The 19293-nt window shown below is 46.6% G+C and overlaps 1 protein-coding gene across 1 annotated transcript; it reads left to right on the plus strand.

The window, feature by feature from the left end:
- The first annotated feature begins 5817 nt into the window (after positions 1–5817).
- Positions 5818–18477, plus strand: COPS8 (COP9 signalosome subunit 8). The gene is made up of 8 exons (XM_081051801.1): positions 5818–5995; positions 6765–6835; positions 7756–7804; positions 8864–8996; positions 12872–12979; positions 15528–15590; positions 16735–16782; positions 17439–18477. The coding sequence occupies exons 1-8, from the start codon at positions 5918–5920 to the stop codon at positions 17516–17518; spliced, it is 630 nt and encodes a 209-aa protein (XP_080907927.1). The 5' UTR covers positions 5818–5917; the 3' UTR covers positions 17519–18477.
- Positions 18478–19293: the final 816 nt, after the last annotated feature.

Raw genomic sequence — 19293 nt, forward strand, 5'->3', positions numbered from 1 at the left:
AAACCTCATCAAAATGGTCTCCTGCACGTATTCTCCCACTTCCTACATATGAGTAGCCTTCTAACTTTTCCTCATTGATACGTCATCTTCTGTGTTTTCCAAAATGTAATAATATTAAAACTCAAACATAGAATGGCTCATATATAAAACGCATATGTAAGACGAGAGCTATTTGTTAGAGGGATATATCTTATTGCCTAATGGCAGAATTGTGTTTCAGGGAATATGATCTAATTATGCATCTGGATTCCATGACATCCTGAAATAAATTCCACCTTATTTGATACTCAGACTGAAGCGGGAGATATCGATACTCCCTCTCACAGTCTATATTACTCTCTGTATCATGAGTGTACTCTTCTAGCAGACATTATTCGAATAAATTTGTTGATTATTGGTTTTAAGAAAGAAAAGAAAGGGACTCCTCAAAAGCACAGTTTTGCATTGGAAACAGTAATTTTAAGAAGAAGGAATTAACTGCCCGGAGCTGAAAAACAAGAGGATGAAAGAAAGCCCGTGAGAAACTGCTCAACCCAGTTTGTCCCTGTTCCTTCAGTTTAAGATCCTACACGGTGCGACAGCACCGCCTGCTGGGCAGATCTGAGTTGCACCCAGGAGGTTCCCAGATTCCTCACCCCACTTGCCTCTGCCCTCTACTTTAGAGGGGAGAAAACTGGAAATTACGTCCCCAGGACTAAGCTACCTCCAGAAAACGTAAGTGTAATGTTTTCTTTCCACTGCCGAAGGTTAACAAAGATGTGTCTTAAAACTCGTGTGTAACTAAGGCTATGGGACATCCCGACCCAGTGTTTTTATGTCAGTGCACGTACCAGTAATCCCCATGGATTAGCCCAGGCTCCGGACTAAGACTAATCTCATTCCATCCTCAAAACAACCTTGCAGGTCACCCTGGAGGTCACCCTGGTTTTACAGGTGCAGAAGGAAACTCGGAGAGAGGCTAAGGGAACAAGGAAGTGTTGCAGGACAGAAACCAGATGTCACAGGCAGAGATACTGGGGCTACTCGGGAGGTCGCTAGGAGGAGAGGGGAGTCCTGGGAGGTGGACACCATAGCCGTCTTGTCCCGGGCTCTCTGAAAACGAGAGCAGGTGACCGCGCCCTGTATGAGGCTGGGGGCACACTGTGAGAGGAGAGCAGCGTCCAAGCACCTTTTTCTCTGGAGAGGGGTCTTCCTCATCAAATCACCACTGCAGCTAAAGGTACCAGAACATGGTGCTACAGGGAGTGTTAGAAGGCAAAAGGAAATGGAGCAAGGACTGATGGACACAGAGGAAAAGAAAACAAGGCAGGGTCCTATTCTCAGGAAGTGAACAAAATTTAGTCAGCATTCATTCAACAAACTTTTACTGAGCACCTACTATGTACCTGCTCACAACACAAGAGTAGGAGACACAGCCTCGTGGAGCTTACAGAATTAAAATAGAACTTGAAATGAAAAGCATAATGAACTGTTCCATCTCCCTGTCATATTGTTGGCCAAGAGACATGCCTTTACTGAGGAAATAAATAACGAGTGCGACAAGGGGCTTTATACGATGTCATTTTTCTGTAAGACCACCCGTTCCCTGCTCACCGCTCTGCTCTTGGTTTCCCTCGTACATTTGCTCTTTCTCCCTGCTTTATTTATAATCCTTTTGCTTCTACTACTGCCGTCATTTTTCACAGCTTTCTTTATTCCTCCAAATTTTCCCTAACATTTATCTGCCCTTAACTCCAGGGCCTTTCAGAACTTTTGCAAAAATGTTCTCTTTTATTATTCACCTGCGAACACGAGCGTAGCCAAAAGGGGGGAAAAAAGAAAGAGACGTGTCCTATTTTTAAAGTTTGGATTGTTAAAATTGTTTAAGATTTGGGGCCAAAAAAAATCATTAAAATAATTTTACAATACTGTATTTAAACATTTCAAACAAAATATTATTTTCACCCATAATCTAGCCCCTTTAACTGTACAATCGCTTTCAGCTCTATGTTCCTTCCAACATTTATCCTCCATAAATCTAGTCTAGGACATAGTAATAACCAAGAGCTATATACACTATCATTTTCCATGTTTTTCTTTTAACACTGTCTCAGAAGAAGACTTTCACGTAGACTTTAATGTTTATGAAGTTAATTGCTTCAAAACATTTCTTTGACTGACAATAGCATGTTTAACCTTCCACCTATGAGATGTTTAGGTCATTTTAAGAGCTTCAGCTATTGTGTTTTTTGCTGCTGTGCCATTTCCTCTTTTGCAATGACTTTCTCAGGAGAAGTTCCCAGGGGCAGAACTCCGCATTGAAGGCTAAGATTGTGCGGTGGCACCCATGTGCTTTCCAAAATGGCAGCACCCACCAGCAGTGCCACCCAAGGGTGATGATTTTGCAGGGAGCGCCATTTGCGAGTTCCCAGTCAGAGACACAAATGTTCCTCTAAGTCATTGGCCCAGTGGCTCTTCAGGAGAATCTACCTTTCCGTTCAAGGCCACATCAGCACTCCCCATATCCCAGTTCCTCCAGAGGGGCACCCACCAGGTTGCTAAGCTCCTGTTCTCTGTTCAATGCCTCAGATATTAGAAACGCATCCCTTTCCCTCCCCGCTTGGTCTTCTCACTGTGCCGATGGAGGCAGCTGCCCATGCTCTGAGGTTATGTGCACCCTGAGCACAAAGCCAGGTCCTTGCCACTGGGCACGGCTGGCTCAGGGCTGGCCCACTCCATGCAACTCTGATGCAGCCCTCTCTTGTTAGTAGACTCCACCCACAGCCCTGGGCCCTTTGTGGCTCTGCCTCTCACCCCAGGCCCTGCTGCCTCCTGCCAATCACTTTCTGTCTCTATGGATTTGCCTACTCTGGAGATTTCATATACACGGAATCATACAATTTTTGGTAATTTGCAATAGGTTATGTCACTAAACAGAACGTTTTCAAGATCCGTCCATGTTGCAGCATGTTCAGTATTTCATTTGTTTTAATTGGCAAATAATATTCCACTGAACAGATATACCATATTCGATTATCTATTCATCAATTAACAGATGGTTGTTTTCACTTTGGGGCTATTATAAACAAAGCTGCTACAAACATCCCTGTACAAGATTTTGTTTGGACATATTTTCATTTCTCCTGGATATATAGCTAGGAGTATTATCTGTCTTTCTTATTATAACCACCCTCATAAGTGGGAAGTAGTATCTCATTTTGGACTCGATTTGCATTCCCCTAATGACCAATGATGGTGAGCATTTTTTCATGGGCTTATTGGGCATTTGGGTGTCTTCTTTGGAGAAATAACTAAGTAAACCCTTTGCCCATTTTTAAATTGAGTTGTTTGCCTGTCTATTTTTGCATTGTAAGAGTTATTTATTCTAAATCCAAGCCTTTTATTCAGTATATGATTTGCATTTTTCTCTCCCATTCTGTGGTGGTCTTTTCACTTTGGTGTCCTTTGAAGCACAAAAGTTTTTAATTTGGTAACATCCAATTTATCGACTTTTTCTACTTGTTGCTGTGCTTTTGACATCATACCTAAGAAGCCAGAGCCCAATTCCAGTTCATGAAGACTGACCTTCTGCATTCTTTTAACAGTTTTGTAGTTTTTGCTCTGACATTGAGGTCTATGATACAGTTTGAGTTAATTGTTGTATATGGTGTGAGATGGGGGTCTAACTTCATTCTCTTGCATATGGATACTCAGTTGTCCCGGGACCATTTGTTGGAAAGACTATTCTTTTCCCCACTGGGAAATGGTGTTGGGATCCTAGTCAAAAGTTAATTGACTGTAAATGCAAGCGTTTATTTCTGGACTCTCAACATATTCCATTGATCTCTATGTCTGCTCTTATTACCATTGATCTACACATCTATTCTGTCTTGATCACTGCAGCGATTTAGCTAAGTCTGGACATTGGGTGGAAACTGTTCTTTGTTTTCAAGATTGTTTTGTCTATTCTGTGACCCTGAATTTTTATGGGAATTTTATGATTCGTCAATATCTGCAAAGAAGCCCACTGTGATTTTGATAGAAATTGCACTGAATCTGAATATGAGTAGGATCGTCATCATAACATAAAATCTTCCAATCTTTGAACAAGGAATGTATTTCCATTTATTTAGATCTTCTTTAATTTCTTCAAACAAGGTTTTACAGTTTTTAGAGTATAAATTTTGCATTTTTGTTACATTTATTCCTATTTTATTCTTTTGATGCTATTGTAAATAAAGTTGTTTTCCCAATTTCAGTTTGTTCATTGTTACTGTATAGAAATATAACTGATTTTGTATATCAATGGACTTTTGTAGTGATTTTATTTTTATATTCCATCCAAAGCATTGCTGAACACAATCATTTCCACATGGAAACAGTGTGGATTATAAAAAAAATAAGAGGTGAGGCAATTGCTGTCTTGAAATTCTTAATGATTTTATCTTTGAACTTGGTTTTGGTAAGGGAAATCAATCCACTGGGACAATGCAGCATTTGCACATGAGCAAAAAGATGTGTGCAATATGCATGTTTGCTGCCATTCCACATACTGTTTAAAATACCCCATGAACATAGACTTCCCAGAGGAGCCCCAATGGTGGGAGTTCAGCAAGACTCAAAGTGAGTACAAGGTACCCCGTTATGTCTACAGTGGAGAAAGCTGGGTGGTGACAGCCCCAGGAGGCCACATTATCTCTTAGAACCTGAACTTGCTTCAAATACATAATGAAAACAATGTTGTCTTAAAAACACTAACGACCAAGGAGCCCTATTATAATCGTTCTGACTCAGGTGACTTCCTGGTAGGATGCTGAATTGTTCCTTTGGTTGTACTGAAAAGGATAACGTCACAGGAAAGGGTAAGTTCCTTTACTTTCAGTCCTGTCTCACTCATCAGAGAGTCTAAGGTAGAAAGTGCTGGTAGAGCATAAAACGAAGTACATGTAAAACAGTTGAGTTAGTTTTGTGCAACATTTCCATGGTTCAGATAAGAAGAAACTACACATGCACGTCGGAGCTATGATTTAGAAACGGTGTGACTTCTGTTTGAGACCCTCAGGGACAAAACACAAAAAGGAAAACGCTCCACGTTACTTGCAGCTAATGGCACCGCACCCCGTTTTTGCACAAGGGGTCCTGCATTTTCAATTTCCTCTGCACCCACAAATTACGTAGCCAACGCTGCAGCAGGAGACAAATGGAAGCCTCTTTCCCGGTGGTCCAGGGAGAGCAGCAACACGAGAACGTAAATGGTGCGTAACATCACGCTCGCCAGCGACCGGGGCCTTGCAGAAAGCAAGGCGGCCTGGGTGGCAGGACCAGGCCGGAGGAATCTGAGCGAGGCCTCGGAACCCGTAAGCGAGGGCGGGGGTTTGGAGGTGGGGTCGGAGCAGAAGAGCAACAAGATCTCATCTACGTTTCCAGACACTCGTTTTGTCTGCCGTGGAGCAGGCGGAACCGGCCGGCGGTCTCGGGTCACGCAGCTGCCCGAGGACGTGGGGTCTGCAAGAGGGGCGACCCACGTGCAAGGACGGTGTGCCCTTCCGAGAGGTGGGCAGGGCTGCAGGAGCTCGTTTGGGGGCAGAGCCTAAGGCACGTGTGAATCTTTCAGTTGGCGTGTGTATTAGCCCTCAAAGCGGCGACATCCGATCCCCCTCGAATCTGCACACACGTCCTCCCCGCCTGGGTTTGGACGCGCACAGGGAACGCGGCTTTCCATCAGGCCGGGCCAGTCCTCCAGAGCACCGAGATCGCCGGCCAGAGCGGCGGCGACCCCGGCCGGCCGCAGCGACGTCCGACGACGCACCGGAACCGACGTTGCGCCTGCGCAGGGGCCCTCGGCGGAGGCTTTTACGTCATCACGGGCGCGACGCCCAAAGGCTCGGTTCGGGGGTCTGGCTAGCAGGAAGGTGCGGCGGCGGGACCGGCCGGGAAGATGCCCGTTGCCGTGATGGCAGAAAGTGCCTTTAGTTTCAAGAAGTTGCTGGATCAGTGCGAGAACCAGGAACTCGAGGTAACGCTCCGCGTAGCGCGGGGCCAAGCCGCCGGGTTGGCCGCGGCCCCGGGCGGCGCCGGTCGCCAGGGTAACGGGGCCTGGGGCCTGCGAGGTGCGGGCGGGCACGGGCGCGGGAGCCCGGGACCCGCATCCGCCCCGGAGGCCGCGGATCCGGCGCGCTTTGCCCGAGCTCGCTGCGGGCCCTGTGGTTTGTGCGGGGCCGGGGTGCCCGGGGGGCCTGCGCGTCTTCGCCCGGACCCCCCCCCGGCTGCCCCGTTAGGCTGGACGTGGGGCGGGGCCTCGTGGGTTCTGTGGGTCCGCGCGTGAGCGAGACGCGGCCGTGGGAAGTCCCGCTTGGAAGGCCCCGGAGCGCGCGAGGTTCCCCCGGCGGCCGTCAGAGGCAGGTCCTCCTCTCGGGGGGCGACGGCCCCGTCCGCGCGGTAACCGCCGGGGCCGCGGGCCGGGCGCTGCTCCCCGACGGCCCCGGGGTCCGCGCCGCCAGCTTGACCGGGACACCCGCGCGTGTGGCGTCCCGGCGCAGGACCGCGGCTCCGGGGGGAAACGTGCCCCCTGCGCGGGCAGGCGCGTGTGCGAGCAGCCGAGGCCCGGGCGCGGGGGTCGGCGCGTGTTCCCGCGTGTTCCCGCTCCCCAGGGCCTCCGAAGGCCCGAGGGGGAGACGCTGCTGGTGGCGGATCCGCAGTTAGCACTCTGGTGACAGTGATACTCTTCTCGAAACAATAAAGCTGGAGAGTACTGAGGTCTTTCTCTTTCACTTGCGGCCGTCTAGGCTCCTGGAGGAATCGCCACCCCCCCGGTGTACGGTCAGCTTTTAGCCTTGTATCTGCTCCATAACGACATGTAAGTGCTTTTCGTCTAAACCGAAGGGCAGCCGTCTCTTCGGCGCGTGCAGAAACTACCCGCGCATTGAAGGGCATCGGTAAAACATGGGCACCGGGACTCATTAATGGGTCATGTATTACAATATGTAATGTACCTGCGCCATGTGTTGAATCCTAACTTGATGAATTACGATTGGGCTGAGATATTCAAAACTACACTTATTTTACATAGACCTTATGAAAACATTCTAATTTGTGATGAGAAACTGCAGTGTCAATAAATTCCTCTAATTCTATTGACCTTGTCTTTTTTGTCTTTCTGTAAACCTTCCTTATGACCTCAATTGAGTTAACTTCACATGCAATCAGTAGACCAAGAGAAACTGAAGGAAACGTTGAGAAAGCTAAGAATTTATTACTAACTTGTATGAGATCTCTGGGAAATTTTGTTTTTTAGTTACTGCTAATTCGTGTTCAGTGAGGAAAAGCAGAAAGCTTAACTGTGCAAAAGAATAGGAATCCCTCATGTTTCTAGGACCCATCAATGATTACTGTTGAATTTTGTTTTAAATTCTTCTAAACCTTTTCATGTCTTTTAAAAAGCTAAACCGAGGTTTTGTATTACACATGTACTCTAGAAATTATCTGTGTCATTTACTGTAATCCCATCATATGATGTTTGCTGTAGTTCAAGCTTCCAAACTTAAAAACTGCTTTGAACTTTCGGTGGCTCTGTCCCCACTAGTATGGGGAATGGTCACGATAAGGAGAAAAGCATTGTGTACTGTATGTATTGTCACATAAAACTAAATTTCATTCCGTATTATATAGAGTATTTTAAAGTATGCGTCTGTATGTTTGTGTTGGGATCTAGAATTTTAAATATTTACTGACTTGATTTTTTTTTAAATTGCTTATTCTTTCTTGGATGTAAATTAGGAACAATGCAAGATATCTTTGGAAAAGAATACCACCTGCTATAAAATCTGTAAGTATTCTTTCAATGTTTTGCTGCTTTAACATAGTAATGACATTCACTTAAATGGCCATCTCATAAAAGTTTGTTTGCTTCCCCATGTGGTTCACAGAAATTGTTATTAAACTGGTATTAAAGTTTAAGCATAGATCTTCAAATTCTTCTGATCAGAAATTTTAATTTCCTTTGGATGGTATAGAAATCTGTGCTTAGCTCCAACCCATCAGATTTCTTGAGACATTTTATGTAATGTCACTTAAGCAGATAAACAACTGAACCGTTTAGACAAAGATTTGGTGGTGGTGGTTGTTTTTAACTGATTTATACAGTTCCCTAAAATGGTACTTATGTTGAACCTTGTATTGTTTATAAGAATATTCTAAAAATTGTGATTACTCATAGCATTAAGATTATTTTTGCTAATTAGGGTTTCACGTTTCTTATTTTGAGTGGGAGAGTAGATGAAAAATAACCTCTTAAAAGTTTTTTCCAAAATGGAATGAAGTAAGTTTTTATTTTCAAGTGAATCACTGTCTAACATAAATGTGAAGTGAATTTTTTAAACATCCACAGAATATTGCCAAGAATTCACCTAAACGGTGTCAGTGATATTAATGGGAGCTTATCCTTAGAGAGGCTTCAGTGTGTGACGTCTTGGATTGGCAGTCTGTACTGTTAGCCATTTTGCTATTACTTTTGTCCTAAGGAAGTATATATGTATAGATCGATATTATATGTTCTACATGTTACATGCATTTAATGAAATACTATGTATTCTATATGAAATACTATATATATTTATCTTTTAATGAACAACGTTTAAGATAATTCTCACACTTAATTCTGAAATATTTTTGGGCTAAATTCTCATGCCTTAATTTGCTATTATAATAAAAATTTATATCAAAGATATAAATAGACTTTACTGTTGACGGCTTTTAAAACCCTTTTTGATAGTGATTGAGCTGAAAAAGTAATTCCAACTGTTAAATGTTGAATTATGTTTTAAGATAACTGTTGTTGGTAAATCTGCAGAGTGAATGTCCTCCAAGGCACTAATATTTATTGCAGGCAAATTCTGAACTCGGGGGAATTTGGTCAGTAGGACAGCGAATCTGGCAGAGAGATTTCCCTGGAATCTATACGACCATCAACGCTCACCAGTGGTCTGAGACGGTACAGCCAATCATGGAAGCCCTTAGAGGTAGGGTTTCTTTGTGGTTAAGAATTGCGTTAGACTAGACCTGACCCCTAAGTGCTGGAATGTTGAAGTAAGTCAGTGGTGTGTTTTAAAAATAGATCTTTTCTAAGTGAATGGGGCAGTTTTCAGAATTCTTTTTTAGATTTGTTATAACCGTGCTTTTTCGTTTCCTGTTGCTTGTGATTACATAGACAGTTCAGTTGCTGTCTCTTAATTTAGTTCTAGATTGAAATTGCTCTTGTCAGTCAGAGGGGTTTTTTGCTGCTACACTGAGATCTTGTAATACTCTAATAAGTTCAAGATAAAGGTTAAGATTTTTAAAACCCACAAATTTGAAGTAGAGACGCTTTGTTCTCTGTTGATCTCAACCTTTGGTAGACGTCTCCAACTTGTGGATTTTTAACTAATCAGTACAAAGATGCTCAGAGATGTTTAAAATTGCTTTAAAGGACTGCAAGCCAGGTGCGACAGGGCACTGATCCCATGATAAAACTTGCCCTGCCGCTGTCTTTCCGTTCTGCCTCCCCACTCTTTGCTTCCTGTCTTCACCCTTTGCTTCCCGTCTTCCCGGTTCACTTTTACAAATTCACGGAGTGATCTCTTTTATGTGGTTGTGCCCTGTTTCTTAGTTACCTTGTTTCTATGGTGAGTGCCTGCCTTCCTGCTAGGGGAGTCGGTGAGCAGGGGTTGATGAGTAACCGCTCACATCCCTGGTAAGGGGCTTCGGCTTTCCAGGAGAGCAGAGGTAAAGATTGCTTTCGAGGTGTATTAATTCTCAGAATGGTAAAACGGTAGGTATCAGCATAAAACAGAACGACGCAAGTGACAAAACAAGCGGCACTTACTTTCAATATGAAGGAAATGAGCAAAAGTGTGGGGCTGGCACATGGGGGGAAGGAGGAATGTGGAATTGGGTTGCACAGGTACAGGGTTCGTGCACGGGAAACAGCCTTAACCCCTCGGGTGTTGGGTATGGCGGTGGGCTTGCTGGTGCCTGGTTCCGTCTCACTGTCACAGCGTAAGGATGCAGGCCGTGTGCCTTTTCCCAGCGTCACACAGCACGTTCACTGGCAGGACGAGGGCTCAGGTCTCCTGGCTCGTTCAGCAAGTGTTCTGTTGTCTGCCTTCAGTGGGCACCCTCGGCGGCCTCCCCAGCGCCTCCTCCATGGGCTTCTCCTTTAGCTTCAGATGGAAGGCGTCCAGGCGGCCCCTGCAAGGCTCGATAGGGTAACACGTGGGCGTTGGGACTCGGGAGCCAGACTTCTGGGGGTCAGATCCTGGTCGGCCGCTTACCGGGGGTGACCTCTCTGTGCCCCATTGTCCTCGTTTGTAAAATAGGATTAGAAATGGTGCTTTCCTCAGGTTGTTATAAATGCGTTAATAGGTGTACACACTCACCAGGTTCTAAAGCACTTTCATTCACCTTCAGTATTTGTGACTATATCGAGAATTTTACAACTCCTCAGATTCACGCCTGTTGCTACGTGACAGGCAGCCTGGTGAGGAGAGTCTCATGTAGATCTGAGTTACTGCTAAGTTCCGTGTTTGCTTTTTGATGTATTATAACACAGACGTCTTTTTTCTGGGTAGGAACAGTCACTTTCTTAGCTCTCTTCACGTTCTGTTCTGAATTAGTCACAGTCCTTCCAGAAAAGGGGAAATGGCTTGCCTGAAGAGAGGCTAGTGGACACCTTTGCAGGGGATGACAGCGAGGGCTGGTGAGGCACGCGTGGGCTCGTTGTAGACGCAGCCGTTCTCACCCTCCACCCAGAGGGGCCAGCAGGGCTGCAGACACAGGCTTAGAAAGGGGCGGGAAGTACTTCCGTGGCCTTTCTTCTGGCCTCTGGCCCGTGGAGCCCCCCTTCGCCAGGCAGGGGAGTCGGGTCCTGCAGGCCTCGGTGGGCCACCTGCCGAGGGTGGAGCGTGGCCCGGAGGGCACAGGTGGGTGGGAAGGGTGGGTCAGCTGGCTCACCTTCCCTGCGGTCTGCAGCACGGGTCGTTCCGGGGAGTGTTTGTGGAACGACTGCAGGGCACTCGGGGAGCGTCTCCCCTTTCACCAGGCCTTGTCCCGTGACGAATTGCTCAGTCGCTGGGTGCTGGCTCCAGCATGTCATTCTAATGCCTGCCCTCGTGCGGTCACATGTTCCACAGACACGAGGTCCTGCAGTGACTGCTTAGAATGTAAGCATTAGACTCATTCACACCCGGTGGTTAAAAGCAGCCGGTGGCCTCTGACTGCTTCTCGGAACACTGAGCCGTGGTTTTGGCTGCTCAGCCTGCTTCTGTTCGCTCCCACTTTCCCGTGTGGCCCGTCCTGAGTCTCCTCTCTCCATTCTGTCTCTCTCTGCCATTCGCATTCTCTTCTTGTTCTAGGCCCCATCTCCTTCCTCTCGGCCCTAGAACATCTGGCCAGAGTACTTGAACTAAAGTAACTGTTTTTCCCAAGTGAGCATCGTTTTTGGTCTGCCCTTGTGTTTCCCTTTCCCGTGGTTGCTCTCGGCTCTTTTCCATTGAGTGTCTGTAGCCACAGGAGAAAAAGTTGCTTTGTCTCCAGGGTGCTGTAAAAGTCTGCTCTGAGGTTATTTGCTGAGAGGTTGGTACTGAGAGGAAGGCGGTGACTTACAGGCGGGAGGAGAGCAAACCATGGCTCCAGGACAGCCGGAGAGGGTGCCGGCTCCGTGGGGAAGGAAGGAACGAGGTGGAGTGTCGGCAAGGCCCCGGAGTGGGAGGGAACCCCGCCCGGGCCCGGGTCGTGCCGTTGCACCCAGCGACACCAGCACCAAGCACGGGGTCAGCACATCCTTGGTTAGAGGTGCCGGGCACTTTGGGGGTCCACCCTTCTGTGGAGAAGGAAGTGAGCTGATGGGGGAGGCGGGGCCGAGGGTGGCACACGTGGTCAAAGGTCGCTTGTTAAGTAGGGGAGCAGTGTAACCAGCTCGTGGGTTTGGAGGTGCGCGCTGCCGGAGGAGGCCGTGCCCACAGACCTGGGATGGCAGAGAGCCCGCGGCCGTGGGAACCCCGAGCCTGGGCGGGTCTGCAGCAGGCGCCTGCGGGGTGGGCGTCTGTCAGGCAGTGTCCTGGGTCTGGGGCCTGTCACATGGACACCGCGCCACCGCATGTGCAGAGGAACTGCGGAGGATTTCCTGAGGTGCTGCCGGCCTGGCGGGGGAGCCCCTGTGTTACTAACAGGGCACCGGGCAGAAGACAGGCCGGGGCTCCACTTCTCCACTTCTTCACCGTCTCGCTCCGTCCTGAATTCTTTCTTCAGTGTGGCGCTGAAGCCCGGCGAGTCCCACTCGTCCTCTAGTGTCGCTGCTAGAACTATTTGTAGCCCCTTCCTCTTCTGTTGTTATTCGGGGCTGACCTCAGGATTTGACCCTGAGTGAAGTCAAGGGCGCGGAGCAGACTGGACAGGTGGGAAGGGCGCTCTGGTCAGGGGTTTGTCCTGCAGCCCCGGGGGCGTCCTGTCCCAGACCCTCCCGAGCGGGGTACCCAGCTACACAGACAGCTGTTTTCTGCTCCATTCACTCCAGTGTGTGTGAGTGGAATGAGAGAGCGATTTAAAAACCTACATCACAAACAGATGTATTCCATGAAATATTCTTCGGGTCTGACTCTTGTATTAACTCTTTTCTATCTTTGTCGCATTCATTATCGTCTGAGAAAGATTATTCACCTAGAAAGAAGTGTAAGAGGTTTGTTTGTTCAGCAATACTTGAGCAGCTCTCACATGCTAGACACGTGTGTGTCTGTAAGCACGGAAATCTTTGGGTCGAGCGAGTCTTACAAGATCTGGACAAGGACAATCATGTGATTTAGTGACCTGTTTTAAAGTGTCAGCTTTCAGTGACTGTGCGAACCCTCCTCTCCCACAATAGATGCAACAAGGAGACGAGCATTCGCCCTGGTCTCTCAAGCTTATACCTCAATCATCGCCGACGATTTCGCAGCTTTCGTCGGGCTCCCTGTGGAAGAGGCTGTGAAAGGTATTTCTGGCCCACTTGTTACTTTCAAGGAGAGGGGAAAATGGAGGTGACAGGGACGTGACAGGTGCACGGTCCCTTCCGTGAAAGCCTTGGGCAGGATACGGTTCTGGAGTTCGTGGTGTCTGCTCTCCAGGAGGAGGACGTGAAATCTGTAGCACAGCACCCCGGGGTCTGTAGGGAGCACAGTGGTTCAGGGTGAGTGTCCCTGTGGGGATGGCTTCACAGCACCCTCACGGCCAAGGCGGTTACAGGAAGGAAGCGTTGGGTTTGGGAGCCTTGGGGCCGCCGAATGTGGGTGAGCGAATTCAGCTCCCTCTGACGCTCTACCTGGAGACAGCATCAGACGCCACACGTACAGGACCTGGTCCCCCGGCACCGCCCCCCACTCCAGATGCCAGTCCCGAGTCCAGGTGATCACCTGTGCTTCTGACCACCGGGCGATAAATCAGAGGTTCCCGGGGCCCAGCCCCTCCTGGGGTCTGACCACTCAGCTGCACTGGCTCACAGATCTCAAGGAAACCTGCCTAGTCACTGGATTACTGATGTATTACACAGGGCATTAAAGGAGACGAATCAGCAGCCAGATGAGAAGCTTGGGGCCCAGCACCGTGACATGTGAAGACGTTCCCAATGAAAAGGGGCCTATACGCTGTCCTTTGGGGGTTTTAAGGAGGCTCCCTTAGGTGGTCACTATCGCCCAGGCCCAGGAAATCCAGGGGTGGGACTGGAAATTCCCACCCTCTAACAACCTGACTGGCCCCTGTGGGTAACCAGCTCCCCCCTTGTTCAAAAGTCTCATTAACATAAGAAAAGACCCATTTTGCTCTCATCCAGAAATTCCTAGGGGTTTGGGAGCTGTGAACCAGGAACTGGATGAAGACCAAATCTGAGAAATATATTTCATTTGAATGACCAAATCTGTATATATATTCTTTATAAATCACAATATCATAGGACCTTTATTTACTTTTAAAGCACTTTTTGCCAAAGATAGGCACCAATTAAAGATACCTTAAATTAAGAGTTTTGGGAAGGAATAAATACTTCACCATATTTATGAAATTATAATTTGGCTATGTCTCCGAGGTGTATGTACCCTTGTTGCATATGATTATTCTAGCTCTTTCCTTACTGGAACCTCGTGTTCCCGTAATCATTTCTTGTCATGGTTCCCACGGCTTGACCCCTGAATATTGTCTACCTTCATGTCTAACACGTGTGATCAAGATCGAAACCCTATTAAATGATGGTGAGCCCTCTAAGTTGATGCCTAGGCAGGAGAAATTGGAGTGCTGTTGAGTAACAGTGGGGAGGATGGGAGGTGACCGGAGCAGTGAGTTGTGGGGACAAAGGGCAGGGTGATGAGGGACAGCATCAGTATTTGATTGACAGCAGTCCCACCTCTAAGCCCCAGAGAACATAGTCCTGACGGTGGTGGGAATGCGCGGCTATACAGGTGGACCAGGTAAGCCAGAGTCGTCATTCTGGGCTTGAACTGGGCAGCTTCTTTAAACCGGTTTTTCCCCTCAATTCAACGTGCTGATAAATGCATTTCATTTTCGGAACATGAGTCCTAAGTGATCTCAGTGCTCACATTAGAAGCCCCATCTCACTCTCACTTGGTGAAGGGGGATTCTTCCCAGTCTCTCTCTCCAGCCTGTCTTCCCTCCTGTTTCTTACCAGTACCCTGTGCCCTAGGTGCTTGAACCCGTCTTCCCCACTGGTCCCCAGGTGTGCTTTGGCATTTTCATTTCTCAGGTGAGGCCCTGAGATTGCCGTAGAGCATTGCACTCACCTTGTTTCATTGTTTTACAGTGATAGGCGTTTTTATTCTCCAGCCAAAGTAGGAGCTCCATCAGGCGCCAATCTTATTCTTCAGTTTCCAAGGCCTAACAGTGTAGACACACAAGGCAGCTTAATGAAAGTTCTTACTCTTCTCTTGAAATTGATCGCTGATTTGTTGCCTAATAAGTAATATACCCCAGATCCCATACTGGGTTGAATTCTTGTCCCACCCCCATGCTAGCAGTTTGACCTAGGACAAGTCACTGGAATTCCCTGAGCTTCATTTTATATCTCTGTGAAATTATGGTTGTATGTCTCATTCCATGGAGTTGTTATGACGACTACAGAAGTGATCCTAGAAAGCCACCTAGTACGTCCCCTACCTCCTGGGCAGCCTGTCTGTGTGGGAGTTGTTTCTGTTACTGCCGTCCTCTCTTATCACTGGTACAAGGACTGCAGAAAGTACCGTGCAAGTCCCCTTATGTCTTCTTTTAATGATATTAATCATGTTAACACCAAATACGTATGTTATAGAAAACTCGTCACCTGTTAGTGAGTATACCAGTCTGACAAAGTAAGGTGAAGCTTTGATCTGTTCCAGAAATATTTCAAAGACAAGTTTACGTGAGAATGCTATCTGTAGCATATCTTTCTAGTGAAACTGCATATGTCATGTCTGCCATATAAGTCATGTCCTTGGCAGCAAATGAAAATTGGGGGTTTTGGTTATTTCTTCATTTGTGAATTAAATACATCTTTTCAGGTATATTAGAACAAGGATGGCAAGCTGACTCTACCACGAGGATGGTTATGCCCAAAAAGCCAGGTAGGTGGAGCTCTTCACCCACTCGTGCAGCATTGAACTCGGTAAGACTGCTTTAGCTTTTCAGACATTGAATTGAGTGATTTGGTATACAATTCGGCTATACCAACAATGAAAATAACTCATGTTAAATGTAGATACAGAATGATGGACACTTAGGGTAGAGAGGATGTAAAAGTCACCTAGTTTTATCTTAATTTTTAAAAATGTATTTCTTGTATGTAAACTATTTTATGTGGGTGTTTTATAATTCTTATGACATAATTTTTACTAATTATTAATCTCCCATTCTATTTATGGACCCGTTTCTAACTGCATCCTTCATATCTAACTGTTGCCTACAAACTTTTAATACTCAGATACTTCCGTTCCCCCTCGTACTGTAGACACATAGACTCTTCAAAACAAGACTTTCCATAACTTGAATCTTCACAAAATTAAGTAGTCTGGCTTCCTTTTAAGGCTTTAGATCAGGGGTGTCGAAACTTTTTTCAACGTTTTTTACCAAGGGCCATATGCGGTGAAATACACAAACAGCCGGGCCACTCCCTCGAGGTGAAGTACGTATTGCCTCACCTGGTTTATTTAAGAAAACTAAATCTATTTTTGGAGTTTGCTGCGGGCCAATTAACAATGGATCCTGGGCCACAGTTGGCCCGAGGGCCGCAGTTGGGACCCCCCTGCTCTAGATCACGTGAGCTGTCTTTGTTGTCTGGGTCCCAGGCCCTCGGTCTTGCTGTCTGACTGAGGGGTGCTGTCTGCCTCCTGCTCCCCAGGTGTGTCCCATCTGCTGGGATTTCAGAGCTGAGCTAATGCCCACGTCATACACCCGTCTGACGTACCTCGTCAGGTTTCCTTTCCCTGCTCTGAATTCCTGCTATGTAGGTGTCCTTGACTCCACCATGAAGTATCGCACAGGTCTCAAACGGGTCAGCCCTGTGAGGGTGCAGAGGCGTGGGGAGACATGGCCCTGGCCAGGCGAGATGAGAGAGGACTGGTCAAACACAAGACTAACGTGATAGAGCATCGTTCTTACCTCTGTGGGACTAGTGGCCATATGTGCATATTGCATTCAAGATGACATGTGCTGCATGAGGATTCTTTATGATGACTTCTGTTAACCGGGCTGTAAATTTTGTGTGTTTAGTTGCAGGGGCCCTGGATGTGTCCTTTAGCAGGTTTATTCCTTTATCAGGTAGGTATTCTCTTATGCTCACTTAAAATATGTGCCATTGTTCTTAATCATTTGTAGTTTGTGTCTATTTTCCTGAGTTCTAACCTCGTAAGGAGATTGAATTTTTTACTTGGTATTTATAATAATACACCTGGTTACAACAGTGATAATGTGGGCCGCCCTCTAGCTGACCTTGAACACCAGCCGGGTGGGGAGGCCGTGGCGGAGCTGCTCACCGGCATTTGTCCTTCAAAGGCATCCTGGGCTGGCACGTGGCAACTTAGGGCAAGAACTAGACTTCTGGACAGTGGGCTTCTTTGTGGACTTTTTTGTTCATTCACAATGTGAGATTCTCGTAGAGCAGTGTGTGTCACAGGGTAGCACTCAGTAATTTATTTGTAGAATTAAATATCGCATGGGTCGGGGTCTTTCCAAGAAGAGCTGTGTTCTCTTCAAAGATATGTTCAAAGCCAGACATGGCTTTACTCCCAGTTTGGGAAAACTACTCATGAAAGTTGAGACTTATGGGCTCGTTTTTCAAAAATGCCCCAATTCAGGGCGAATCTAGGAAAGTTTCCTTGTTGTCAAATTAAAGATACTGGAGGGTGTGGGTGGCAGAACCGAAGCTTTGTTACACGTGTAACTAACTCGCGGGTGTTTCTCTCTTTGACGCACAGAACCTGCACCAGTTCCACCAATCCCCAACGAGCAGCAGTTAGCCAGATTGACTGATTACGTGGCTTTCCTTGAAAATTGACTTGCCGTTGAGTCCCACACCCACGTTCAGAGTCCTGTATACTGACAGATAGAGAAATGTCAAATTCTTCTTTTCAATTCATTGGCTGGATGAAGCACCTCAGCATTCCTCACTGAGTATGTGATAAAAATACATATATAACAGAAAGTATATTATATGTATTTTGTCCTTAAAGATCATGCTGACTAGTTGTTGTTGAAACACTTCTCGTTTTATAATTGCGATTTGGATGGAGCCCGTCAGTAGTTCACAGTCGGCTTCCATTTCCTCATGACCCGTGAGCGTGGCCCTCCTGCTCCGTGCAGCACCCCGGCTGTCAGCTGTCTCTCGTGCCCCGGCACACAGCACACTCCCACCCACCCGTACCACTCGTGGGTACTTGTAGTGAGTCACTGGGGCATGCGGGGCTCTCCCCGGGGGCAGTATCTGAACGGCAGGGCATTCTGACTCACCCGCTTTGGAGAATATTCTCTCTTTTCTCCTCACCTCCTGAGAGTCACTAATACAGGATACTGAAATACAGCTGAGCAGCAAAGAAATCATTTCCTTGGTAAACCAGTTTGTTCACGTCAGACTTCCTTCTGATGGAGTGAGTACATCCATTGCTGGCCGTGGAGGGCTTGCCATGAAAAGGCAACTTATTTAAGATGTTCATGAGGAGTACTGAGTTGTAATGTTTCCTTTCAGAAAAAGGGAACGTAGTGTATGGAATGCATCATATTGGGAAAGAAGCTCCTAAGATAAGTGATATAGTTTGTACAGCTATCCTGAAGCCTGTCCGTTGCTCACGTTTATCCCTCGGTTCAAGTTCTGCCTTTTGGAGAAATACTGAACACGTCTCACGTTTTGTGTGGCAGCCTTCTGAATATTTGAAGTTCTTTATTGTATCTTCAGGTTAAAACATCCCCTCGTTCATGTATTTTGCATTTGTTCAATAAATATTTAATTGAATTCTTCAACTGTTTCATCTAAGGCTGTTTTCTAGAAATTTCACTGTCCTGGCCTTTGTGTGGATACATTCTGGTTTGTCATTGTCTCTTCAAATAGGAGTTTCTCAACTAAGTAGAAATGACCTATATAGTCGTAATTACATGATTCACTTTTCTCTCCTTTTAAATACATTTTCCTGGCTATTTCAGTTTTTGTTAATATTTGTAGAAATACCTTTTAAATGAACATTTTATTTAACCCTGATGGGTCAGTCGTGGTGTTAAAACTCCTTGTTTTACAGTTGAGCAAATGGAAATTCAAGAAGTCGGAGGGTCAGCAGCTAGAAATTGATGCCAGTTTTAGAAATTCCAAGTATTAGTACAGATGGTATCCATGGGCCTTATATTTAATAGCAGACGGGAGTCCACCCAGATGCTCCTTAATGGGGGGCTAGTTGAATAAACAGCAGTGTACACATAGGGCCGCGCTGCTATAAAGTAGTGAAGGTCTTGATACACTGAGGCCGGGTCACCAGAGTGAAAACAGGAAGCACAGGGCTTTGTGCTGCTGTTCTGAGGGTAAGAGGGTGAATGGATACAAATGTGCACACACACACATCTCCTATTTCAAAAAGCAACAATTTAAGTATAAACCAAAACTAACAAAAATGGTTTTCTAAACGGAAAAGGAGGAGGGCAGTGAAGTAGATAGAGAAAAGAATTATTTCCTGTGACTTGAACAGAGTATGTTACACTGTCAGTGGGTGTATAGGCGAAGGACGAAGAAGTCTTGGACTACCAAATGTGGTTTCATGGTTAATCATCTTGGCATCACTATTATTGAAA

The sequence above is a fragment of the Rhinolophus hipposideros genome (genome assembly GCF_964194185.1).
Source record: "Rhinolophus hipposideros genome assembly, chromosome: 6".
In the NCBI taxonomy this organism is placed as follows: Eukaryota; Metazoa; Chordata; class Mammalia; order Chiroptera; family Rhinolophidae; genus Rhinolophus; species Rhinolophus hipposideros.

Excerpts from the sequence above, each read along its gene's own strand:
- COPS8 (XM_081051801.1), top strand. The coding sequence starts at position 5,918 with ATGCCCGTTGCCGTGATGGCAGAAAGTGCCTTTAGTTTCAAGAAGTTG. Across the intron at positions 8,997-12,871 it reads AATCATGGAAGCCCTTAGAG|ATGCAACAAGGAGACGAGCA; the intron begins GTAGGGTTTCTT and ends CTCCCACAATAG. Across the intron at positions 16,783-17,438 it reads CAGGTTTATTCCTTTATCAG|AACCTGCACCAGTTCCACCA; the intron begins GTAGGTATTCTC and ends TTTGACGCACAG.